At 42.8% G+C, this 27,110-nt stretch overlaps 1 protein-coding gene across 4 annotated transcripts in view; it reads right to left on the reverse strand.

Moving 5' to 3' along the window:
* NAPEPLD (N-acyl phosphatidylethanolamine phospholipase D) overlaps positions 1-27,110 on the reverse strand; it is a 78,281-nt gene that overhangs the window by 12,904 nt on the left and 38,267 nt on the right. For all 4 annotated transcript variants that reach the window (XM_082631589.1, XM_082631587.1, XM_082631586.1 and 1 more), the window contains one exon: positions 15,049-15,355. In XM_082631589.1, the coding sequence (XP_082487715.1) occupies positions 15,049-15,339 (291 nt within the window). In that variant the 5' untranslated portion in view covers positions 15,340-15,355. The remainder of the gene's footprint in view (positions 1-15,048; positions 15,356-27,110) is intronic.

The following is a 27,110-nucleotide window of genomic DNA, read 5'->3' on the forward strand; positions in this document are numbered from 1 at the left end:
TGGGGCTGGCTGTCTTGATGACTGGGTACCAGCCCACACCGACCCCACCTTCCCACACACAACCCAGAAACACTGCTCTTGATTCCTGTAACAGGAAAAGCTCTTCTGCAGAGCAATTGGCTTTATTCCTTTGACTACCATTGGGAAAACTGACAATCCTGCTTTGACTTTTGCTTTGACAGGAAGTTCAGGGTAAAAGCTGAAGACTCCTCCAGCCCATATGCAGAAGGGAACAGGGCAGGGCACATCGCAGGGAACAATGGAACAGATTTCTATGCTAACCTCTTTCTTGGCTTTATTTTTCTACCCGAATTGTCCATTTGCTCTTGTACGTTTATCCATCTGGTTTTTTACTGCTACATGTCTTTTTATAAGTTGCTGCAAATCAGTGTTGAAAAAGGCATAGTATTGACTAATTAAATAAAATAGAAGGCATGCTGTAGCCCAGTAAGAAGGAATGAGGAGGCCAGCTGCGGAAGGCATTACAGACACAGTAACCTGTGTGCGTCCCTGAAGGATGGTGAAAAGTTCCTGATGCAGAGGAAAGGGGGAAGGGCATTTCAGGTGGAGAAAATGCCCGAGCACAGGCACAGAGCCAAGCAGGAATGTGGCGCTCGGGGGCAGAAGACAAGCTGAAATCTGTAAAGGATCAGGACCCAGTAAAAGCCTGGAATCCCACGCTTCACCCAGAGACAGTGAGGAAGCATCGATAAGAAAAGAAAAGACATGACCCCATTCATGTTTAGAGAAACCACTTTTCAAGTTTAAATGATGACCTGGGGTGTGTCACAGTAGCTGCCAGGAGAGACAAAGAGCTGGACAAAGGAGACAGCAAAGGGCAGAGAGAGAGGGCAGATAGGGGAGATGCAGGTGAAGGGAAACTGAGAGGTCACTGAGCCGGTCCAAACAGGAAATGGGCCCAGAAGGTGGAGAATGACAAGAGAGCTCTTAGCCAGCCTAAGCCTTAGTTTCCTCATCTGAAAAATGGGTATAATAATTGCACCTACATGTCATTACTGGGGGCTGAATTAGGAGAGGCTGGCACAGAGTAAGCCCTCTGCAAGTACTGCAAAAGAAGAAGGAAGCACGCCCCAACCCCGACAAGCAATCAGGCACCACCCCTATCGATCCCTTACATATTTACTTGTTTCCTTACTCATAGTTAGGAGTTAAGATCCGAGTTAAGATCCTAAGTAACATCTAGGCATGTTCAAGTCCTCCTGATGGCTCACCCATCTTCCTTTAACTCATTCCACACACTAGAGCCACTCAAACACTTTTCTTACGGCGTAACTCTCTCCCCTGCTGAAAAATCGTCACTGGTTCTGTACTGCTTGGCAAAGCACGTCTCACCTCCTTAGCCCAGTGGTAAGCCTGTGGGTGGACTGCCGCTCCTCCTTTCCAGCTGTTTCACTCAGTTCCTGCACACGGCTCTGTGTTCCCCCCAACACTGGGACTGCACCTCGCTCCCAGCCTGAGCTTGGGAGCCCGGCATGACACTGACCCTCTTTCTTCTCTCTCTCATCCCTTCGAGACCTTAATCACATCGCACGCCCGTCACGGAGCCAGCCCTGAGTCCACAGCCGGCAGTGCTCTCTCCCTCTCCACTCCCATGCCACCCGTTTGCACACCGTCTCTGGATGTTCTGCTTGTTACCCTGGTTCACTGCACACAGGATGCAGCCCATGTCTTATTCAACGTGGAGTCATTCACAGTGCCTGCTTCAACGACTGATACACAGCCTGCACGATAAAATTGTGGAATGGATGAGTGAATGAATTTTTCAACTCGGTTCTCAAAGCTGGTAGTTAGGGTTGGTGAACAAATGCCATACGGTGTGCTTATCAAGAATTATGATAGGGCTTCCCTGGTGGCGCAGTGGTTGAGAGTCTGCCTGCCGATGCAGGGGACACGGGTTCGTGCCCCGGACCGGGAAGATCCCACGTGCCGCGGAGCGGCTGGGCCCGTGAGCCATGGCCGCTGAGCCTGCGCGTCCGGAGCCTGTGCTCCGCAACGGGAGAGGCCGCAACAGTGAGAGACCCACGTACCACAAAAAAAAAAAAAAAAAAAAAAAGAATTATGATAGAAAGGAGAGGGAATGAGGATCAATTGAGTCCCTAGCATGTGTTAGGCTTCATACGAGGCACACGATGCTGATGATGATGCAGCATTATCTAATGTATCAAGTACTTTCGTATAACAAAATACATGCATGGAGTGCTTACCATGTGGCAGAAACTGTGCTAAATGCTTCATAAATTGTTTTCATTTCATACCAGAATGCTAGAGGTAGGTGTTATTAACTCTCCCCATTTTACAGACAAAAAAACAGAGAAGTTACAGCATTCACACGAGGGCACGCCGCCTGCCTCCACACATTCTGCCTCACGCCACTAGACTTACTCCCAAGTATTCTCATTTAATACATATTTTTCAAAAACACAAGTACAGGCATACCTTGTTTTATTGCACTTCACAGATACTGTGGTGTTTTGTTTGTTTTTTTACAAATTGAAGGTTTGTGGCAACCCTGCATTGTTAGATGATGGTTAGCATTTTTAGCAATAAAGTATTTTTAATTAACTACAGTATATGCAAACATAACTTTCATATGCACTGAGAAACCAAAAAATTGGTGTGACTGGTTTTACTTGCAGTGGTCTGGAACTGAACCCGCAATATCTCCAGGGTGAGTCCGTAACAGCCTGGGAATCAGGTCGGGGAGAATCAGAGGTGGATTACTGTGGACACAAGGACACTTTTAGAGATGACGGATATGTCCATTTTCTTGATCATGGTGATCATTTTGCAGGTTTATACAGATATCCAAACTCACCAGATTTTACTTTTTGAATATGTGGAGCTTCTATTATGTTAATAAAACTATCATGTTTAAACAGTGCATCAAAACATCTGAAACAAAACTCCCTGAAAATTGTTGCATTTTTTTTGCTCTAAGTTTAAAAGTCATTTTAAAGTTTAATATCTGGCATTATCCACTGACAACTGAGAGGAAACGAAACCTTGAGCACCTCTGGCAGCCTCAACTTGTTCTCCAAATGCAGTACTAACAGGTGAAGTGTGGAAAGAAGCCCATCACAAAGGATCATACACTGTGCGGTCCTATTTATATGAAGTTTCCAGAATAGGCAAATCCATAGAGACAGAAAATAGGTGAGTGATTTCCAGGGGCTGGAGAACTGGGGGGTGATGACTAAGGACACAGGGTTTCTTTTGGGATAATAAAAGTGTATTAGATTGTAGGGACGGTTGCACAACTCTGAATGTACTGGAAAACTGCCAAATTGTATACTTTAACCAGGTCAATTGTATAATACGGGAATTATATCTCAACAAAGCTGTTTTTTAAAAAAGGTAAACGTCTGACAAGAGACCTGAATTAAGCAGTTACACTTTTCTTCAAGGTCCTTTCCTCATGCTATATTGTTTCTAAGCCCATCCATCGCAAAAGAGTAGCTTATTTTAAAGAATTTGATCTCTAACACTACTGGCCCATGAAACTCAAAGAAATAGTGTCTACAATTGAGATTCCAAAAAGAAAAAAGTAGTTTTTTACTTTTTATCCTAATCAGAGTTTGAAAAAGTATGTAGAGTGGGGAAATTCTTTTTTATTTAAAGAAATCAAGCACCCACTTGGCATTTTTCTTTACTAGATCCAGATTTTTCTTGGCTGGTCCTCCTTTTTTAAAGCTACAAGTGGGAAAATCCCAAAGCCTGTTAGTAACCTGTACACTAGTTAATGTTTCAGTTTTCTTGGGGAAAGGGAAAAATCCCAACATTTATTCAACCACTACTCTGCCAGATGCTTTAAGTACACTGTCATCTAACTCTGTGAAGCAGATGTTACTGCCATTTCACAGAAAACCAGACCAAGGCAGAGGGTCACTAAGACACTTGCCAAGGTCATACAACAAGTAAGTGTCCAATCAGGAGTGGAATCAAGGTCTTCTGACTCTCAAGACCCTCTCTCTTCACTCTTTCCATGGCATAGATAATGTTAACTTCCAAACAATGAAACCCACATTCTTGTTAATATACTTATTAAGTGTATGTGTTTGTGTACATGAATGAGACAGAAAGATTCGACAAAAATCTGTTCAAACCATACTTTCTAAAAAAAAAAAATCACTTTTAAAGAGGACTTGAGTTAATCCTTTTCTTCCAACTGAAAGTATCTTTGTACTGTTTTAGGAAACTTTAATATCTGTACTTTGCAACTCATATTTAAGATTTAAATTAAAAATATTTGTTTTTCATATTTATTTTGACGATATATGTGAACAGTGAATAGAGATTGATTTTACCAAAATACCACCAATTCAATTAAATATGAATGCTAATGTTTTATATTTTTGCCATACTATCTGTATTAGGAGTATAAGATCCATCAAAATGGCTTAATATTTTTAAACTCCTCCTTGATTATAAAAGAAAATGTGCTTTATAAAATATTTGGAAAATATAAAGATAAGAAGAGTAGCCATCCATTATATCCATGTGCAGAGATTATAACCACTGTTAAACATTATGCTATTTTTTTTTTTTTTTTTTTTTTTTGGCTGTGTTGGGTCTCCGTTTCTGTGCAAGGGTTTTCTCTAGTTGTGGCAAGCGGGGGCCACTCCTCATCGCGGTGCGTGGACCTCTCACTATCGCAGCCTCTCTTGCTGCAGAGCACAGGCTCCAGACGCGCAGGCTCAGTAGTTGTGGCTCACGGGCCTAGTTGCTCCATGGCATGTGGGATCCTCCCAGACCAGGGCACGAACCCGTGTCCCCTGCACTAGCAGGCGGACTCTCAACCACTGCGCCACCAGGGAAGCCCCATTATGCTATTTTTATGCACAGTTCTATTTTTATGCATGGTTAAGATCATAGGATATTCATATTTTCTACTCTTTTTAAAAATTTCATATTACGACATTTTCACCCATCACATAAAAAAGTGAAAGACATACTGACTTAAAAATGAAACAAATTCTTGAGGAAACCTGTCAGAAAGCAAAACAAAAAGATAAAAAGAAATGAAATACAGGGGAAATAAAGTTACAGAGGGTTGATCTAGGAGATCCAAAATATAATCAGTAGTTGTTTTACAATGAAAAGAGAAGGAAATTTTCAAGGAAATAGACAAGAAAATTTCCTAGAACTGAAGGCAACAGATTTTTACATCTAAAGGGCCCACGAGGCATCGAGCATGATAAAAAAAGAACCACACGTCATGGTGAAACTTCAGAACATTGGTGCCAAAGAGATGATCCTCAGAGTTTCCACAGAGGAAATCAAAGTCCCACACAAAGGATCAAGAATGGCACTGAACTTCTCTAAAGCAATACTAAAAAGAAGGTCATGGAGGTAATGCTTTCAAATTGAGAGAAAACTGTTTGCAAACTAAAATTCCATTACCCACACTATCAATCAATAATGAGAATAAACTCAGCCATAAAAAACGAAATAATGCCATGTGCAGCATCATGGATGCAACCAGAGATTATCATACTAAGTGAAGCAAGTCAGAAAGAGAAACACAAATACCATATGATATCCCTTATATGTGGAATCTAAAATATGGCACAAATGAACCTATCTACAAAACAGAAAAAGACTCACATATATAGAGAACAGACCTGTGGTTACCAAAGGGTAGGCGGGTAGGGGAGCCAAGGACTGGAAGTGTGGGATTAGCAGATGTAAACTATTATATAGGACGGATAAACAACAAGGTCCTACCGTAGAGCACAGGGAACTATATTCAGTATCATATGCTAAATCATAATGGAAAAGAATATAAAAAAAGAATGTCTCTATGTGTATAAATGAGTCTCTGCTGTACAGCAGAGATTGGCACAGCATTGTAAACCAACTATACTTTAATTTAAAATAAAGAGTGAGAATAAAGACATTTTAGACAAGCAAGATGCCAAAAAACTGACGTCCCGTGTACCCCCTTCTCAGGAAGCTCATTAAGAGTACGCTCCACCAAAAGGAGAAAATATCCAAGATGGGGAACAGGTGGAATGCAGGAAACAGGGCCACAGTGAGGAGGGAAAGGGGCCCAGGAGGACGGTGAGGGAGAGCCCGGAAGGAAGCCACAGAGAGCCTGGAGGGCATCAGCCCAGATTAGAGCCTGGTGCTGAAAACCTCCTGAAGGTCTCCCCCTCGGGAAAATGGTCCTGAGAAGCCATGGGAAGGAGGGAAATGATTAGTCATAAAGACATAGAAAGTTCAACAGATGAAAAAAGAGGGATCATTAACCTCAGAGGGAAAAGTATGTAAGACAGGAGACATGGCCATACTACATTACCTGGTTCATCAGTGAAAAATACTGACATAGTCACAATAATGTAAATAGTAAGGGGAAAGCTCAAGTAGAAGCACGGGCGAGATGGGGAGGGGTACAGAGTGGGTTACATCTGATAGTAATGTGGAGGCCCACAGAAGAACGAACACTGCATGATTCCACGTATCTGAGGGATCTACAATAGTCAAACTCATGGAATCAAGGAGTGGAATGGTGGTCGCCAGGGGCTGGCGGGGAGAGGAACGTGGGGAGTTCCTATCAGTGGGCACACAGCTTCAGTTCAGCAAGATGGGGAAGCTCCAGGGATCTGTTGTACAACATGGTCCCTGCAGGCAACAACAGTGCATTGTACACTGACAAGTTTAAGACGGCAGGTCTCGTGCTAAGTGTTCACACCACAATAAAAAGAAAAGAAATACGAAGACAAACTCCAAAGAAATAAAGGGGCCTGCGTGGCAGACGCTGGCTAGGGGACTGGTATGTATCTTATAAGCCTATCGTTACTATGATATTTTTTAAAAAACCTGTATACATGCATTTTTCCCCCTCGATAAAAATAAAAAAGCAACCTGCTGGCCTACTACAGTACAAATATAAAATAATTGGTACGTATCATTTTTTCACAGGGCATCCTATTCTTCAATATCATACACCTAAAGAATGCATGAGATTTTCAAAGTACTTGCATGTGTCACATGAGTCTCAAAACAATCCTCATCACCGAAACTCTCTTATCCTAACTTCATAGATCCCTCCCCCCCCAAAAAAAAAGAGTTCCTTGAGGGACTGTGACAGGATGCCTGAGCCTGGTTCTCAGACCCCTGGTGAACCAGGCCATACTGTGCAGCCTCAGTCCCGTGTCTCTCTCCTACTCCAATATGACTGTCCCTCTCACTTCTACAGCAGTAACTGATAAGGAGGTGCCTGCCTCCCTCCCTCTTTGAAGTTCTCCAACCTCCTTTCTCCTAACTATTGGAGACTATCATCAACACTAACAACCAGAGAAGGTCACTGAGCCACTGCAAGAGCACAAAGCACATGAACAACTTGAAGCCTGTGAGCGGGCCCACTGCTCCAATGACCCAGAAAAGGCAAATATCCGGAACGAAGTCCTGTTTTCTAACCAGGCAATGCAACTGTGTAGCTCTGCTAATAACACATTTTCACGTTGTTTAGAGCTGTTCTATTAGTTATTTTATACTTTAATCACATGTTTTTCCCAGAACACTTTCATATTCATATACCTAAACATAACATACTATAATGATGTAAGTTCCGTTATATATAGTCATCATAACCCTACATATATCATATTACCCTCTTCTTCCAAAACAATAATTTGAAGATCTGTATTATTAAACTCTAGCGTCCCAATATCTAATTAAAATAATTTCGAGAAATCTGATTAAATTCTGAACTGGCCCAACGATCTGAAGTAAGTATTCTTTACATAGTCTTTAAATTTTTTTAAATGAATAACTCTATCACACTTAGCAGTTCATAAAAATTAATAATCTGGGCAACTTAAAGGGATAAAGTATGGACTTATAGTTATCTACGAAAATAACAGAAGTCAACATGCATTTAATCTAGTTCTAGGCTTTTACTGGAAACAAGGGGAAACAAGATGTAGGTAAATGATAAGAAAGAAGATAAAAATTGGATTAAGGGGACTTCCCTGGTGGTGCAGTGGTTAAGAATCCGCCTGCCAATGCAGGGGACATGGGTTCGAGCCCTGGTATGGGAAGATCCCACATGCCGTGGAGCAGCTAAGCCCGTGCACCACAACTACTGAGCCTGAGCTCTAGAACCCTCGAGCCACAACTACTGAGCCCGCGTGCCACAACTACTGAAGCCCGAGTGCCTAGAGCTCGTGCTCCGCAGCAAGAGAAGCCACAGCAATGAGAAGCTGCACATTGAAATGAAGAGTAGCCCCCGCTCGCCACAACTAGAGAAAGCCGGCGTGCAGCAACGAAGACCCAACAGAGCCAAAAATAAATTTAAAAAAAAAATTGGATTAAGACAAATGAGTCTTCTCTCTTACATGATGCCGCATCTGTTTAAATGCGTTCATATTGAGCCTTCTTTTTGACATTTTCTTAAAAAACTGCCTTAAAAAAAAAGCTTACACTTCATTAAAGAATGCAGTTCTCACCCTTTTCTGCCTTATTATTCCTCAAAGCACTAATCATCTTCGTTTTCTGCCTTATTATTCCTTTTCCTTCCTTTTCTGCCTTATTATTCCTCAAAGCACTAATCATCTTTCAATATTCTACATCATTTACTTGACTACTGTCTCTCTTCCAATAAACCTAACTTCCAAGGAGGCCAGGTTTCCTTTCTGCCTTGTTCATGGCTGTATCTCTTGCACCTACAACAGTGGAGTTTAAGAACCACTCATAAGCCACAATCACCCTGATACCAAAACCAGAAAAAGATACCACAAAATAGAAAATTACAGGCCAATATCACTGAAAAACATAGTTGCAAAAATCCTCAACAAAATACTATCAAACTGAATCTAACAATCCATTAAAAACATCACTCAATATGATCAAGTGGTATTTATCCCAGGGATGCAAGGATCTTCAGTATCTCAAATCAATCACTGTGATACACCACATAAACAAACTGAAGAATAAAAACCATATGATCATCTGAATAGATGCAGGAAACGTTTGACAAAATTCAACACCCATTTATGATAAAAACTCTCCAAAAAGTGGTCATAGAGGGAACCTACCTAAACATAATAAAGGCCATATATGACAAACGCACAGCTAATATCATTCTCAACAGTAAAAGCTGAAAGCATTTCCCTCAAGATCAGGAAAAAGACAAGGATGTCGACTCTTGCCACTTTTATTCAACATAGTTTTGGAAGTCCTAACAATGGCAATCAGAAAAGAAAAAGAAATGAATCCAAACTGGAAAAGAAGTACAACTTCCACTGTTTGCAGATGACATGATATCATACATAGAGAATCCTAAAGATGCCACCAGAAAACTACTAGAGCTCATCTATGAATTCAGTAAACTGCAGGATACAAAATTAATACACAAATTTCTTGCATTACTAACACTAAAAATGAAAGATCAGAAAGAGAAATTAAAGAAACGATCACATTTACCATCGCATCAAAAAGAATAAACTACCTAGGAATAAACCAACCTAAAGAGGCTAAAGGCCTGTACTCTAAAAACTATAAGACGTTGATGAAAGAAATCGAAAATGACACAAACAGATGGAAAAATATACCATGTGGTTGGATTAGAACCATCAGTAGTGTCAAAACCACTATAATACCAAAGGCAATCTACAGATTCAATACAATCACAACCAAATTGCCAATGGCATTTTTCACAGAACTTGAACAAAAATTTTTTTTAATTTGTATGGAAACAAAAAAGACGGAGAATACAAAAACCAATCCTTAGAAAGAAAAACAGAGATGGATGAATCAGACTCCCTGACTTCAGACTATACTACAAAGTTACAGTCATCAAAAAAGTATGGTACTAGCACAAAAACAGAAACATAAATAAATAGAAAAGAAGAGAAAAACCAGAAGTGAACTCAAGCACCAATTAATCTACCAAAGGAGGCAAGACTATACATACAATGGAAAAAAGACAGTCACTTCAATAAGTGGTGCTGGGAAAACTGGAAAACTATGTGTAAAAGAGTAAAACAAGAACATTCTCTAACACCATACATAAAAAAGAACTCAAGGGGCTTCCCTGGTAGCACAGTGGTTGAGAGTCCGCCTGCCGATGCAGGGGACACGGGTTCGTGCCCCGGTCCGGGAGGATCCCACATGCCGTGGAGCAGCTGGGCCCGTGAGCCATGGCCGCTGAGCCTGCGCATCCGGAGCCTGTGTTCCGCAACAGGAGAGGCCACAATAGTGAGAGGCCCGCGTACCGCAAAAAAAAAAAAAGAACTCAAAATAGATTAAAGACCTAAATGTGAGAACAGGCACTATAAAATTCTTAGACATAAACATAGCCAGAATTGTTTGACAAAAATCGGAGCAGTATCTTTCCGGATCCACCTCCTAGAGTAATGAAAATAAACACAAAATAAAAAGGGGGATATAATAAAAGTTAAAAGCTTTTGAATAGCAAAGTAAATCATGAACAAAAAGACAATCCACAGAATGGAAGAAAATATTTGCAAATGAAGTATGAACAAAAGGATTAATCTCCAAAATATACAAAGAGCTCATGAGGCTCTAAATCAAACAAATAACCCAGTCAAAAACAGGGGAAGAAGATCTAAATTTGACAATCTCCAAAGAACACATAGAGATGAACAAAACTCACATGAAAAGATGCCAAAACCCCTAATTATTACAGACATGAAAATCAAAACTACAACGAGGTATCACATACTACCAGGCAAAATGACCATCATCCAAGGTCAATAAGCAATACATGCTGAAGAGAGCGTGGAGAAAAGGAAATCCTCCTAGGCTGTTGATGCAAATGTACCCCAGTAACAGCCACTATGGAGAACAATATAGAGGTTCCATAAAATATTAAATTTGAGGGACCACATGATCCAGCAATCCCACTACTAGGTGTATATCTGGAAAAAACATATTTGAAAAGACACATACACTCCAAAATTCATTGTACCACTATTTAAGATAGCAACGAAATGAAAGCAACCAAAATATCCATTGACAGAGGACTGGATAAAAAAGATGTGGAACATAAAAAGGTTATTACTCACCCATAAAGAGAATGAAATAATGCCATTTGCAGCAACATGGATGGACCTGAAGGTGACAATACTAAGTGAAATAAGCCAGACAGAGAAAGACAAATAGCATATGATATCACCTACAGGTGAGATCGAAAAATTGATACAAATAACCAAATTTACAAAACAGAAACAGACTCGCGGACTTAGAACTAACGAACATATGGTTACCAAAGGGGAAAGGTGGGGCTGGAGGGATACCTTAGGTTGGGATTAACACCTGCATACTAATATCCATAAAATAGATCATCAACAAGGATCTACTGTCTAACACAGGGAACGCTACTCAACAATCTGAAAGAACTTATATAGGAAGGGTCCGAGAAAGAGTAGATATGTGTCTCTGTTTACCTGAATCAAGCTGCTTAAAGCTAAAACAAACACAACATCGTAAAGCCACTATACTCCAATATAAACTAAATGTTAAATTAGAAAACAAAAACGAAATGCCTACAACATTCTCCTCGGGCCTTGGGACTCAGGCAGCTTCACATCCCTGGAGCCCGAGCAGCCTTGGTTTCCAAAGGCTGGATGGCATGGGGGTTAGGGAGCTGGGAAGGATGTGCCAGCAAATGAGCTCTCCTTGGACCTGCAGTGCCTGATCCCTTCAGGATGGACCACAATCTCCAGATCCACGATGGACCTCTGACAGCAAGGCCAAGCCTAGTGCAGCCAAAGGATGGTGGACCCTCTGGGCCGGAAGAGCTCTGAAAAGTCACCAGGTCCCCACGTCTCCTGGTGCTGAGGTTCCCACCTCCAGCCTCCTTCCGCAGAGTCACCCCACCTACGGATGCCAGCACCCTCAGCACAGCGCTTTGGCAGGGATTGGGATTTGTCCCAGGGGGAAAGGGAAGGGGGTGGAAGTATTGAGACACAAGTCCTTGGGTGTCTGTTCTGGCACATTCCACTCATTTAAAACCCAGCAGCAGGACTTTGCCTAAGCCTCTCATTGCCCGAGTAACCAGAGTTGGGCAACCAGAAACGCTGCTGCCTTGTTTCCTGGAATGACAACTTTAAAACCAGTGCTTATGGGCACTTCACATTCACAAGGCCTGTGAGGCTTAAATGAACAACGCCCTCTAGAAATGTAGTGTGGTAGGTGATCGAAAGAAAATTCAAAACAGAGCCGGCTTTCAATCAGCCCATTTCAGGAAGTAAATTTTACTCACAAGGTTTTTTCTTGTTTTGTTTTGTTTTTTAAAGCACATAAAAAGATGCTTAACATCACTCATTATCATAGCACATCAAAACTACAAGGAGGTATTACCCTGTACCAGTTACAGTGGACACGATTAAAAAGTCAACAAACAGCAAATCCTCGAGAGTGCGTACAGAAAAGGAACGCTCCTATGCTGTTGGTGGGAACATAAACTGGTAACAGCCACTATGCAGATTGGTATGAAGCTTCCTTAAAAAACTAAAATAAATCTACCATATGATCCAGCAATCCCACTCCTGGGCATATATCCAGAGAAAACCGTACTTTAGAAAGACACATGCACCCCAACGTTCATTGCAGGGCTATTTTCAATAGCCAAGTTGTGGAAGCCACCAAATTGTCCACCAGCAGACGAATGCATAAAGAAGATGTGGTACATATATACAAGGGAATATTAGCCATAAAAAAGAATGAAACAACACCATTTGCAGCAACTGGCTGGACCTGGCAATGATCACATCAAGCGAAGTAGCCAGACACAGAAAGACAAATGTCACCTGATATAGCTTGAATAGAGTCTAAGGTGAAAATGATACAAATGAACTTATTGGCAAAACAGAAACATACAGACTTTGAACGCCGACTTATGGTTGCCGGGGGTGGGTGGAAACATGGCTGGTAGGGATAAATTAGGAGTTCACAATTAACATATACCCACTAGTATATAAAATAGATAATCAACAAGGACCTTCTGTTTAGCACAGGGAACTGTACTCGATATTTAGGTAATACCCTAAATGGGAAAAGAACTTGAAAAAGAATAGATACATGTGTATGTACAACTGAATCACTTAGCTGCACATCGGAAACTAACACCACACTGTATATCAACTATACTCCAATATAAAATAAAAATTAAAATAAAAAGCAAAGAAAAACAAAGAACTCCTGCCTTTAAAGAAAGAAAGCTTACACTTCATTAAAGAATTCAGCTCCCACCCCCCAACTTCCTTTTCTGCCTCATTATTCCTCAAAGCATCAATCATCTTTCAGTATCCCACGGCATTTTCTTATCTGTTTATTGTCTCTCTTCCATTAAACCGAAGGCCCAAGGAGGCCGGGCTGTCTTTCTGCCTTTTTTTTTTTTTTTTTTTTGCGGTACCCGGGCCTCTCACTATTGTGGCCTCTCCCGCCGCGGAGCACAGGCTCTGGACGCGCAGGCTCAGCGGCCATGGCTCACGGGCCTAGCCGCTCCGCGGCATGTGGGATCTTCCCGGACCGGGGCACGAACCCGCGTCCCCTGCATCGGCAGGCGGACTCTCAACCACTGCGCCACCAGGGAAGCCCTTGTCTTTCTGCTTTTTCATGGCTCTCTCTCTAGCACCTAGAATAGTGGAGTTTAAGAACAACTGGCCTCGTGAGTTCTCAGAAATTGAACCCAGTTTCTTCAATATCTCCAAATCATCAGAGTTCAGAGATGTATTTCCACCTTCATGTGGTCACTCACTTTCTTGTTTGAAATGAAAGAAAACTAAAGACACCATTACTACTTCTGTATCTTTAGAAACTGTGGCCCAAAAACCAGGACGGAATTTTTACCGAACAGGTAACCTACCCATCTTGGCCTCCTGCCCTAAACCCTTCTGCTCACCGCTTGACTCCCTGTTTCCCTTCATACCAGGTTCTCCAGAAGACATAAAATTTTCTTGTTCCTCCCATCCACAAAGTCGAAACATACACGAAGGTTTTATCTATTAATATCCTGACTCATTCTTAAACAGTGCTGGGAAAATATTATTCACGTTACTCAATTCTGTTAACTAGGATTAATACTACGAACATTCCTTAGCATCAAAGTGACAATATGGGTTTTTTGGGGGGTTTTAAATCTCGTATCCTTTCAAGAAAAATGGACACACTTACTAAGGTAAACGATCTGACACTACCGCCACCGACCCCCTCCCCAGCCTCCTGCCTTACTGCAGATCAACGCTTCAGGGATACCTCCACTCTTTTCATCCCATCCACTTCCAATGTCTAGTTCCTTATCTCTCAGTTCCCCACAAGGCGTGGCAGGACAGGGGTTGTTGGAAAAGAGAGGCCAAGCGGGGTAGGAGGTGTAGCGGGGCAAGAAACTAAGAAGGGAGAAAAAAGCAGTACTGCCATTGGGAGCCACCGACTCCCTGCTGAAGTGAAATCCCACTCATCTCATAAACCACAGGCCAAAGGTTAATAGTCCCATCCTAAGTATAACTAGCATATTGAAAGCCCAGTAACCTATTCCCAATTTTTAAAGGAGTGGAAGGTTACCTGACGATTTCTTTTATAACTTTAGCAGCTTTTTCCAAGGATGAAGAGCCAAGCGCTCCAGGCTTAACCCTTATAATTCATATTCCAAAACACAGGTTACTACTTTCTGGAACATGCCATGCACTTGCTCACCTCTGTGACCTTCCTCATGCCCATCATCCACCTGGAAAACCACTACCAAATAGTTTTTATCTTTCTAGGCCCAGCTCAAATATCATCTCCTCTGTAAAGCCATTTCCAATCCCACCAGTCAGAATTAATTGCGTCCTTTCCTATATTTTTAAGGCATCTGTTCCTACTTCTAGTTGCCAGCAGATCAGAGCTGGTTATTCACACATGTACTTTGCTGCTCAACTATGAACTTGAAGGCACCTTATTCATGTCATCTCCCCAGAGGGCTCAATTAGCTAACTGGAGTGTCATAGTACAATTCACAGCAACGTTAAGTAATGCATATATTAAGAGCAAATACACAGCACTCAAAAAGCCAAATGCTACCTCTTTGGAGCATGGAACGCTGCTGTGATCTTTTTCCATCATCAGCCATCTGAGAACATTTGGAATAGAGGGATTTTTCCATGTCGGCCAAGGGTTAACAAATCTCCCATCCTTTCCTTTCTTTGATTTAGTTACATCTTCTTCTAGTCTGTAATCCAGTTTGAAACTCTTCCTGGAAAACCTAGAAGAATCACTTCCTCCAGAATTCCGTGAATTTTGGCGCTTTCTTACTGCTTCTTTAGGATATTGGCAACTTGTCCTCAGGGACTGGTTGCTTTCATTTTCATCCATGTCCTTTCGTGAAGAGCTAAAAAAAAGGGGGAGGGGGAATATACTGAGTTTAACATACAGACATTAAAACATACACATAGTATTATTTCTTAACCAATAAAAATTTCTTCAAACTTATAACAATGTTTCTATTAGGCTCAAACTTTCTTCCTGCAAAATACAATGTTAGAATTGTATTGCTAAATAGAAAAGGTGTTTGCTTTACTTATTACTGCCAAACCTTTAAAAAATTCCTTATGTGGGGCTTCCCTGGTGGCGCAGTGGTTGAGAGTCTGCCTGCCGATGCAGGGGACACGGGTTCGTGCCCCGGTCCGGGAGGATCCCACATGCCGCGGAGCGGCTGGGCCCGTGAGCCGTGGCCGCTGAGCCTGCGTGTCCGGAGCCTGTGCTCCGCAACGGGAGAGGCCACAACAGTGAGAGGCCCGCGTACCGCCAAAAAAAAAAAAATTCCTTATGTGCTATAATTCAAAACAAATCTACTCTACCAGCCAGCATTTAAACATATGAAAATTTTCCATTTCAATGACATTCTGTAGAAAAAAGCACCTTCATGAATCTGTAATACTTTCATACCTTCATTTTAAAGTATTATTGTTAATAACATAACATAAATAAGAAGGATCATCTTAGTTCCTCCAAGATACTTCAGTAATTCAGATGACTTACGTAGAACCCCATTAGGCCTAGTTATTTTTACTTTGTAGACAATCTGTTACTAATGCCCCCCAAAAAGTACAATGAGTCCAAATCCCCAGAAAGGAGGTACACATTAGTTGAGAAACATTTCAATAATGTATTTAAGTGGTTAACAATACAAATTTGAATTAACTCAGATGTGGAACTGTGCATGTAACCTAGCTCTGTGACCTTAGGCAAGTGTCCTATCCTCTCTGTGCCTTGATTTCTTCATCTGTAAAGTGGAGATAATAATACTACCTGCCTCCAAAGGGTTATTGAGAGGACTGAAAAAGCAAATGCAAGTCAAGCACTTAGAACACGTATGTAAAACGTATATAGCAAATGTAACATACATGTATGCATATGGTCACGTGCATCACATACATCAGCTCAAGAAACGTGAGGGGCTGTTGCTGCCCCTTTCTTTACTGCTCCTACGCCCACTTACACCATTTAACTCGAGGCACTGAAATCCTTGCTTTGGAACGATACAGGATTCCAGACACGTGAAAGTGAGACACAGTGCAGTAAGAATAGACATTCTTCTTCCATGAATTTCATCTCTTTCCTATTCTGTTAAACAAACGTTTGCTTTCTGTTTAGTCTAAGTGTACTGTGTATACACAATACACAATACTCTTTATAACCCCAAGAAAAATAAGCACAATAACAGAGAAACAAGTATTATTTTTTGACTACAGTGCTGTTTAAATAGAAATATTACCCAGGAAGAGAGGGAAATAACTCAAACCCCAGGATGAGGTACACATACACGTACACTCAACCAGAACTTTTTCTCCCCCAAACTTTCTGGAGTAAATAGTCTATGATCTGGAGAAAAACAGGTGTTAAGAAACCACAGCTCACAAAAGCTGAAGCACCCGCTGCTGCTCAGGCACAGCTGGTAGTGGGACAGCCTGACAGCTAAGGCGGTCTAACCAGTGTTATGTCTTGGGCAAATGATGTCACCTTTCGAGCCCTCAACCTCAATTGTCTTATCTGGAAAATACCTACTTACCTCAAGTGGGGCTTCAGAGGATCCAAGGACATAATAATGTACGTAAAACGCTCGCCACTCGGCCCAGGGCTAATTCTTTTCCCCTAAACCATCTAAATTCTTTAAATTCTGTTAGAAAGCAATGGATCTGGGAGAGTTATCTCAGTTCCTCTTATAGAATGGCTTTACCTGGGTCATAATTACATTCAGGCCGAGGCCTTTACAAAGGGCAGAAACAAAGACCAGCCATTTAAACCTTACTTCACTGAACAGATGAAAATACACAGGTTTAGAGAGTTTCAGTCACTTCTGGACAAGATAATGTCCAACGGCAGAGCTGACCTCACGCCGCCCCGTGTGATGGTAAACAGTTTGTGAGATTGTTTGCATTTGTTACACACAGACATAAATATTCACATACAAACACACATATGTAATAATTCTACCAAATATATATAAAGTATTGGCTCATTGTTTTAAACAATCAAGAAATAAGGGGGAAAAAATAAAGGGCACTCTGATTGAAAACCACACAAAAAAGTCAATGCAGGGTTTTCAGACAACATCTAGTTGTCTAGTGTACCTGGGACATAAGCAAGAGAAGCTTGTGACAGTCGAGGTGGTAAAGGTGTAAAGGACGGGATGAAAAGGATGGGACTGGACTGCAGGCCTGGGCTGTGACATTAAGGGGGTTTGGCTACACTCAGGCAACGGGGAAACACTAAAGGTACTTAATTAAAAAGGGCATATGTGGGGAAGACAACTCTGGTCACAGGATAAAAACAAAAAGGGAGGGGGCTTCCCTGGTGGCGCAGTGGTTAAAAACCCGCCTGCCAATGCAGGGGACACAGGTTTGGGCCCTGGGTGGGGAAGATCCCACATGCCGGCGAGCAACTAAGCCCGTGCGCCCCAACTACTGAGCCTATGCTCTAGAGCCCACGAGCCACAACTACTGAAGCCCAGGTACCTAGAGCCCGAGCTCTGCAACGAGAATCCACTGCAGTGAGAAGGCCGCACACTGCAATGAAGAGTAGCCCCCCTTTGCTGCCACCAGAGAAAGCCCACATGCAGCAACAAAGACCCAACGCAGCCAAAAATTAATAAATAAAGATTAAAAAAATTAAAAACAAAAACAAAAACAAAAAGGGAGTGGCTAAAAACTGGAGCCAGGGACATAAATTAGTAGGAAACAGAAGAAACCCAGAACATCCACTAATAGCGAGGCCCTATGCTACGTGTTTTATATGGTGCATTTAAATTAACGTTCCCAGCAAAATTTCAAGGTAGGTATTATGATCTCATTTTTTAAATGAAAAACTAAGAGGTACATAGCAGCCCAGTCAAAAGATGATGAGGCAAAGACTTCCCTGGTGGTCCAGTGGCTAAGACTCTGCACTCCCAACGCAGAGGGCCCGGGTTCGACCTCACGTGCCGCAACTAAGAGTTCACATGCCACAGCTAAAGATCCCGCACGCCGCAACTAAAGATCCTGCATGCCGCAACGAAGATCCCACGTTCCGCAACTAAGACCCAGTACAGCCAAATAAATAAGTAAATAAAATATTTTTTTAAAAAAAGATGAGGAGGCAGTGACAGTGAGAAGGGAAAGAATAATTCCAAGAGACAATAAAGCAGCTGAATCCCTAAGAACTGAGAGTCTCTGGATGGCGGCAAACTTTGGCCACTTTGCAGGGCAGGTTGGGGAGGGGGTCAAAGTGGGAGGAGCACCACTAGCCCAGTAAGGGAATTGGGGGAAAGTAAGTGCATATTCGGAGCGTGGAGGAGAAGGCAGATCTCTGCCCCAGCGAGTCCGAGGCAGGGTTTGAGGCCACAGGGAAGGAAGGATCCAAGAGGAAGTGGGCACTGACACCCAGTACAAATGGATGACTCTGGGATCCAGGTTGCTCTGGGGGGTGATGAAAGTGGAACAGCAGAGAGGTTTCCAGGGGCCTGGAGATTGAAAGGACAGTGAAAAGTGGGTTTGGTGACTCTTTTCTATCTGGAAGATAAACGTTTTGTAAAGTTGTCTATTCACACGGTCCCCATTTTCTTAACTCCCACTAACTCAGGCTTTCACCCTGGTCAATCCTTGGAAGCAGGTCTCGACCAAAAGCAATCCTTTCTTACAAACCCCAGCCGCAACACACACAAAATCCAGACTTCAGGAGTGAGCTTTTTACAGGCAAATCTGATTTAAGAAAAAAAAAAGTGGGGGGGGGGACCTCCAGAGGATGCCCTTTACTCTCAGAATGAGGGCAAAGGTAAGATGGCCCATGAGGGTGTGTATTTCTAGCCCCGCCCACACTCTCCTCAGTTCCAAACACAGGCCCTTCATCTCTTTCTTCAAATGCATCATGCTCCCGCCTCAGGGCCACCTTGCTATCTATCACAGGGCTTTTGCACACGATTTTTTAAAATATCCTTGGGGTGGGAGGAGGGAGTAGCATATGGACGTGGGTACTCACAGGATTATGTATGACCACAAACTGTGTTCAAAACAACACAAAATGCTGGCACTATGGTGCAGCATTTCACACTATGCACTCTAAGTGTGAGATGATGGGAAGGAACCAGAAAGACATAACCTGAACTGCGACAACCTGGACTCATTCTTTTGGAGGAAAAGTACTAGAACTCCGGCTGGTGAATGCGCACAATGATGGGCTCTGTCAACAGGTGGTCCCATGACCAAGGGAGCATCAGCTCGTGGAGACGTACCAAGCCTGCCTGAGGGCTGGGTCATGAGAAGGCTCCGCATCAAACATCACTCTTCTGGTCACTCTGTAGTGGATACAGCAACAATCTCACAAAGGTCATCCTTAAATACCAAAGATAAAATGACAGGAAAACTAGAACTAAGGAAGACTGGATCCTACTACGTTAACTAGCTTTCAGATTTGCCGATTCAGAAAACATATCTAGCTTAACATATCAAGGCTGGAGTTTCCTTATTTAAATGTAGCAGATTTCCCTATTATTTATATTATATATTATATTTATATATCTGTCTCCAAAGTTAACAACGTTAAATGAAAACTCTGCCTTGACTTCAGGCCAACACTAAGCGCGAGGGGAGGGATATACTCATGAGTCCATGTACACCATCAACAACCTGTGCTTCAAAAGGGAGGTTCAAAACTTGATGAAGATCTTTACGTTATCCTGATGTTCATCCAATTTAAGACACCATGAATTTGTAAGGCAGTTATTTTAGGTGCCACTAAGAAAGTTAAAATGTTATCAACTATAATTATGTCATGCACTGTATAATTCATCCTGATATGGGTGGTATTAAAGCCAGAATAAAATGTCTGTCTTAAAACTGATGAAATACACCATTTTATAGTGTGCTCCTAGGTACTATGTATTAAGTTTCTGTTTGCTTTGCTTTCCTTTAGCTTTTTAGCAAAACTGGTTGTTAAGTCAATAAACTGAGTTAAAAATGAAATTCACGGAAAAACAAAGCAGTATTTTCTTTGCCGATGCATGTCGTGTACATAACTCCCACAGGACATTCTCTATTATCCAGTGTACTTCCCATGCTTGGGACATATCTGCCCGCCCATCAGTCTCCTAAATGCCTGTGGGGTTAACACCCTTCTCAAGGGAAATCTGTACTGCATGCAAAGGGAGGGGAGGACAGTTTACTTTTAACCTGCAAAGCCCTGTGCAGGCATTTCAATGAACTGAAATAGTTTCATTAGCTATGTTATCTAGCAGTGTATTAAAGGACGCTTTTCTTCACTAAAGATAGGAGAGCAAGTATAAAATCGTGAATTCATAGGCAGGAGACAAGATGGCGGAGCAGAAGGATTTGAGCTCACCTCCCCTCATGAAAACACCAAAATCACAACGAACTGCTGAACCACCATTGACAAAAAAAGACTCGAACCTACAAAAAAAGATATTCTACACCCAAAGACAAAGAAGAAGCCACAACAAGACGGTAGGAGGGGTGCTTTCACAGTATAATCAAATCCCATACCCACCAGGTGGGCAACCCACAAACTGGAAAATTACTATATCACAGAGGGTCTTCAACAGAAGACAGAGCTCTGAGACCCATGTCAGGCTCCCAAGCCTGGGGGTCTGGCATTGGCAGGAGGAGCCCCCAGAGCATTTGGCTTTGAAGGCCAGTGGGGCTTGAGTGCAGGAGCCACACGGTCCCGGGGGAAACAGAGACACTACTCTTCGAGGGTGCACACATGGTTTCATGTGCACTGGGACCCAGGGCAAAGCAGTGACTCCATAGAAGTCTGGGCCAGATCTACCTGAGGGTCTTGGAGGGTCTCCTGGGGAGACGGGGTCGGCTGTGGCTCACTGTGAGGGCAAGGACACTGGTGACAGAGGCCCCAGGAAATATTCATCAGCGTGAGCTCCCGTGGAGGTTTTGGCACCCTGAGACCTGGCCCCAGCAACAGCCTGCAGGCTCCTGCGCTGGGACGCCTCAGGCCAAACAACCAATAGGGTGGGAACACAGCCCCACCCATCAGCAGACACTGCTTAAAGTCATCCTGACCCCACAGCCGCCTATAAGCACACCCCTTGACACGGCCCTGCCCCCCAGAGGGACAAGACCCAGCTCCACCCACCAGCAGGCAGGGACCAGTCTCTCCCACCAGGAAGCCTGCACAAGCCCCTGGACCAACTTCACCCACCAGAGGACAGACACCAGAAGCAAGAAGAACTACAATCCAGATCATCCAGACAGAAAATCAATAAGGAAACAGAAGGCTTAAATGACACATTCGACCAATGTACTTAATTGATACTTATAGAACATTCCATCCAAATGCAGCAGAATACACATTTTTTTTTTTTTTTTTTTTTTTGCGGTACGCGGGCCCCTCACCACTGCAGCCTCTCCCGCTGCGGAGCACAGGCTCCGGACGCACAGGCCCAGCGGCCATGGCCCACGGGCCCAGCCGCTCCGCGGCACGCGGGATCCTCCCGGACCGGGGCACGAACCCGCACCCCCTGCATCAGCAGGCGGACTCTCAACCACTGCGCCACCAGGGAAGCCCAGAATACACATTCTTGAGCGCACATGGAACATTCTCCAGGATTGATCACATGCTGGGCCACAAAGTGAGCCTCAGTAAATCTGAGAAAATTGAAATCATATCAAGCATCTTCTCTGACCACAATGCTATGAGATTAGAAACTAATCACAAAGAAAGAAAACTGTAAAAAAAAAAAACACGTGGAGGCTAAACAATACATTACTAAACAACCAATGGATCACTGAGGAAATCAAAAAATACCTAGAGACAAATGACAGTGAAAAGATGATTCAAAACCTATGTGACATAGCAAAAGCAGTTCTAAGAGGGAAGTTATAGCTATACAGTCTCACCTCAGGAAACAAGAAAAATCTCAAATAACCTAACCTTACACCTAAAGCAACTAGAGAAAGAAGAATAAACAAAACCCAAAGTTAGTAGAAGGAAAGAAATCATAAAGATCAGAGCAGAAATAAATAAAATAGAGACAAAGAAAAGAACAGAAAAGATAAAAGAATTTGAAGCTGGTTCTTTGAAAAGATAAACAAAATACATAAACCTTTAGCCAGACTCATCAAGAAAAAAAGGGAGAGGGCTTAAATCAATAAAATTAGAAATGAAAAAGGAGGAACTTCCCTGGTGGTCCAGTGGTTAAGATGCCGTGCTCCCAATGCAGGGGGCACGGGTTCAATCCCTGGTCGGGGAACTAAGATCCCACATGCTGCATGGTGCAGCCAAAAAAGAAAAAGAAAGAAAAAAAACAAAAAAGAAGTGAAAAAGGAGAAGTTACAATGGACACTACAGAAATACAAAGGATCATAAGAGACTACTGCAAGCAACTATATGCCAATAAAATGGACAACCTAGGGACTTCCCTCGTGGCGCAGTGGTTAGGAATACGCCTGCCAATGCAGGGCACACGGGCTCGAGCCCTGGTCCGGGAAGATCCCACATGCCAGACAGCAACTAAGCCCGATGCCACAACTACTGAAGTCCAGGCACCTAGAGCCCGTGCTCTGCAACGGGAGAGGCCACTGCAATGGGAAGCATGCGCATCTCAACTAGAGAAAGCCCACGTGCAGCAGCGAAGGCCCAACGCAGCCAAAAAAAAAAAAAAAAAAAAAGGACAACCTAGAAGAAATGGACAAATTCTTAGAAACATACAATTTTCCAAGACTGAACCAGGAAAAAATAGAAAATATGACCAGACCTATCACAAGTACTGAAATTGAAACTGTGATTTAAAATTTCCAACAAGCAAAAGTCCAAGACCAGATGGCTTCACAGGCGAAGTCTATCAAACATTTAGAGAAGAGCTAACACCTATCCTTCTCAAACTATTCCCAAAAATCGCAGTGGAAGGAACACTCCCAAGCTCATTCTATGAGGACACCATTACCCTGATACCGAAACCAGACCAAGATACCACACAAAAAAGAAAATTACAGGCCAATATCACTGATTAGCATAGACACAAAAATCTTCAACAAAATACTAGCAGACAGAATCCAACAATACATTTAAAGGATCATACACCATGATCAAGTGGGATTCATCCCAGGGAGGCAAGGATTTTTCAGTATCAACAAAGCAATCAGTACAATACACCACATTAACAAACTGAAGAATAAAAACCATATGATCATCTCAATAGATGCAGAAAAAGCGTCTGACAAAATTCAACACCCATTTATGATAGGGGCTTCCCTGGTGGCGCAGTGGTTGAGAGTCCACCTGCTGATGCAGGGGACATGGGTTCGTGCCCCGGTTCGGGAGGATCCCACATGCCGCGGAGCGGCTGGGCCCGTGAGCCATGGCCGCTGAGCCTGCGCGTCCGGAGCCTGTGCTCCGCAACGGGAGAGGCCACAACCGTGAGAGGCCTGCGTACTGGAAAAAAAAAAAAAAAAAAATGAACAGGAGCTTAAATCCTAATCACTCTTCACTGAGACAGAATTAATTGTTTGAGAGAATCTGCTGGGAATAAAATTACAGGAGAAGCAAAAGTAACCAAAGGACAATGAGACAAAATTCAACAAAGGGCATTCTCACTAAGTCTACTAATTATGGAGATAAAAATTGAAAAATCTTAGGGAATACTTCAGTAGTTGAATTCTATGGTGGTAAAGTGGTGACAAAGTGGTAGAGACCAGAAGATGCCTACCATAAAATCTAGTCCCCCTTTTCTCCTCAGTAACAGAATGCCAGTTTTACTTAGGGTAGCTATGCACCAGTTAATGACTACATTTCCACACCTTCCAGCTAGGGATGGCTGATGCGATCGAAGCAGAAGTCTTATATGGGAAAGGGAGGCATTCTGGATTCTTCCTGTGTCCTGCTGCCTGGAGCCATCTTGAGCCATGAGTATCATGGCCACTTCTAGGAATGGCATCGAGAACTAGGACTTCAGACAGAGGCCACGTACCAAGGCTGGACCCTGCAACTCTGGACTTCCCCAAACTAATCCTAACTGATACAGTGACCATAACTTGGAAGTTTAGGGAAGCTATAAAAACACACACGGTAACTATCCAAAAATAGAGCCTTCCTAATCCAAACATGGGTACACAGAGCAGCACCCATGACTTGCTATAGGTGTATCGTTTATTGAGCACTTATATGGGTCAGACATTTTATACACATTCATTATCTCACTTAATCCTCACAGCATTCCCTCCAGGTAGACAGATATTATCCTCACGTCACAGGCGACATACCAGAGGTTCACCGAGGTTAGTAGTTTACCTGAAGTCAAAAAGCTGGTAACAGTCGGACCTGGAAATCCAACCCAAGTTGATCAGACTCCAAAATCCATGCTCTTTCCACTAATCATGTTGAATATGCAAGGAAAATCCAATAAATTTATCTTAAACAGATACCTAGGTTCTAAAGTTAGTTGCATACAGCCAACAGTATGGTCTCACTGACAAGGCTAGCCTTTCTTGCTTTCAACAATGTCTTTTTTCTCCAATGTCTTTTTTCTCCCCTTTCAAAGTAAAAAGCACTTAGTAGACATTCAATAAATACCAGTTCCCTTATTTTTCTTTTTATAAATGTATTTATTTATTTATTATTATTTTTTTTTGGCTGTGCTGGGTCTTCGTTGCGGCGAGCGGGGGCTACTCTTCATTGTGGTGAGCGGGCTTCTCATCGCAGTGGCTTCTCTCATTGCAGAGCACGGGCTGTAGGCGCGCGGGCTTCAGTAGTTGTGGATCGTGGGCTTCTAGAGTCAGGCGCAGTAGTTGTGGCGCACAGGCTTAGTTGCTCTGCGGCATGTGGGATCTTCCCAGACCAGGGCTCGAACCTGTGTCCCCTGCATTGGCAGGTGGATTCTTAACCCCTGCACCACCAGGGAAGTCCTATAATTGCCCTTTTAATATTACACGGCGATTTCAAATGATGTAACTATCCTATTTAATTGCTAAATTATTTTCGTTTAAAATCACACAGAAAAGAATAATAAATTAGTCCTATATTTCAGTCATATAAACAGAAAATATACATGGGGTCTTAAAGATATTTCCCTTGCCTTGAAAAGATGCCTTTGAGTTCATCCAGCATATTAACCACCTGGCATTTTATCCTTCCAGCTGTAAGAATTTTTAATCAAGTCCAATGAAGAGACACTTTCAGGTAAGAGGATCAACACCTCGGGGCTTTCCCAGTTTTAGCACTGAAAGTCCTGTATCCTGGGAATGCCCTCAGTCCTGGGAAAACCTGAAAGACTGATCACTCTGCAGCCGCAGGGTACCATATATATGCATAGTAATGCCTTCAACAAAATGTATTAAAATGTGGGCAGTGTATACTAAATTGGAGATGAGCTTTATCATAAAGTATGATTTTAAGATATTTGGGCAGCTAAGCAAAAAGAAATTATAAATCTCTACATAATCATGCTTAACCGAGAGAATGTTGCCGAGAACATCAGACGTTTATGTCAAATTCTTCTGTGATCATATTCGATACGCGCTCCGGCATTCACATTCACCCAGTTAAAACATGGGCTCCGGGGCTTCCCTGGTGGCGCAGTGGTTGAGAGTCCGCCTGCCGATGCAGGGGATACAGGTTCGTGCCCCGGTCCGGGAGGACCCCACATGCCACGGAGCGGCTGGGCCCGTGAGCCATGGCCGCTGAGCCTGCGCGTCCGGAGCCTGTGTTCCGCAACGGGAGAGGCCACAACAGTGAGAGGCCCGCGTAACGCAAAAATGAAAAAAAGGGCTCCGAAAGGCACGCATACATTTACACACAATGGGCAGCTCATCTACATATAAAATTGAGGCACTATATGAGGAAAGAATAAGAAAGGAATGGACTTTCAAGTAAGAATTTTAAAGTACGAACAGTCCCCGACTTACAATGGTCCAACTTATGATTTTTTGACTTTACAATGGTGCAAAAGCGATACGCATTCAGTAGAAACACTACTTCGAACTGTGAATTTCCATCTTTTCCCGGGCTAGTAATATGTGGACCAAAAGATACTCTCTTCCCTTGCTGGGCAGAGACAGCAAGTCGCAGCTCCCAGTGGGTGACTGGGGTCGCTGGCTAGCCATCACCAGGGTAAACAACCCATACACTTACAACCATTCTGTTTTTCACTTTTACTATAGTATTCAGTAAAGTACATGGGATATACAACACTCTCCTATAAAATAGGCTTTGTGTCAGACTGTGGACTAATGTAAGTGTTCAGAGCATGCTTAAAGTAGGCTAAGCTATGATGTCCGATAGATTAGGTGTATTAAATGCATTTTCAAATTATGATATTTTCAACTTCAGTCACGTTTATGAAGATGTAAACCCATCGTAAGTCAGGAAGATCTGTACCTCATCTCTGTGAAATGGTGGAAAAGTCTAATTTTGACGTTTCACTTTTGTGGCATCATGAGAGGCTAAAAACTCTTGCAAGAGTAGAAATACTAGAGACTTCCCGAGTGGCACAGTAGTTAAGAATCTGCCTGCCAGTGCAGGGGACACAGGTTCGAGCCCTCGTCCGGGAAGATCCCACATGCAGCAGAGCAACTAAGCCCGTGTCCCACAACTACGGAGCCTGTGCTCTAGAGCCCGCGAGCCACAACTACTGAAACCAGCGC

The sequence above is a fragment of the Mesoplodon mirus genome (genome assembly GCF_964341445.2).
Source record: "Mesoplodon mirus genome assembly, chromosome: 9".
NCBI lineage: Eukaryota > Metazoa > Chordata > Mammalia > Artiodactyla > Ziphiidae > Mesoplodon > Mesoplodon mirus.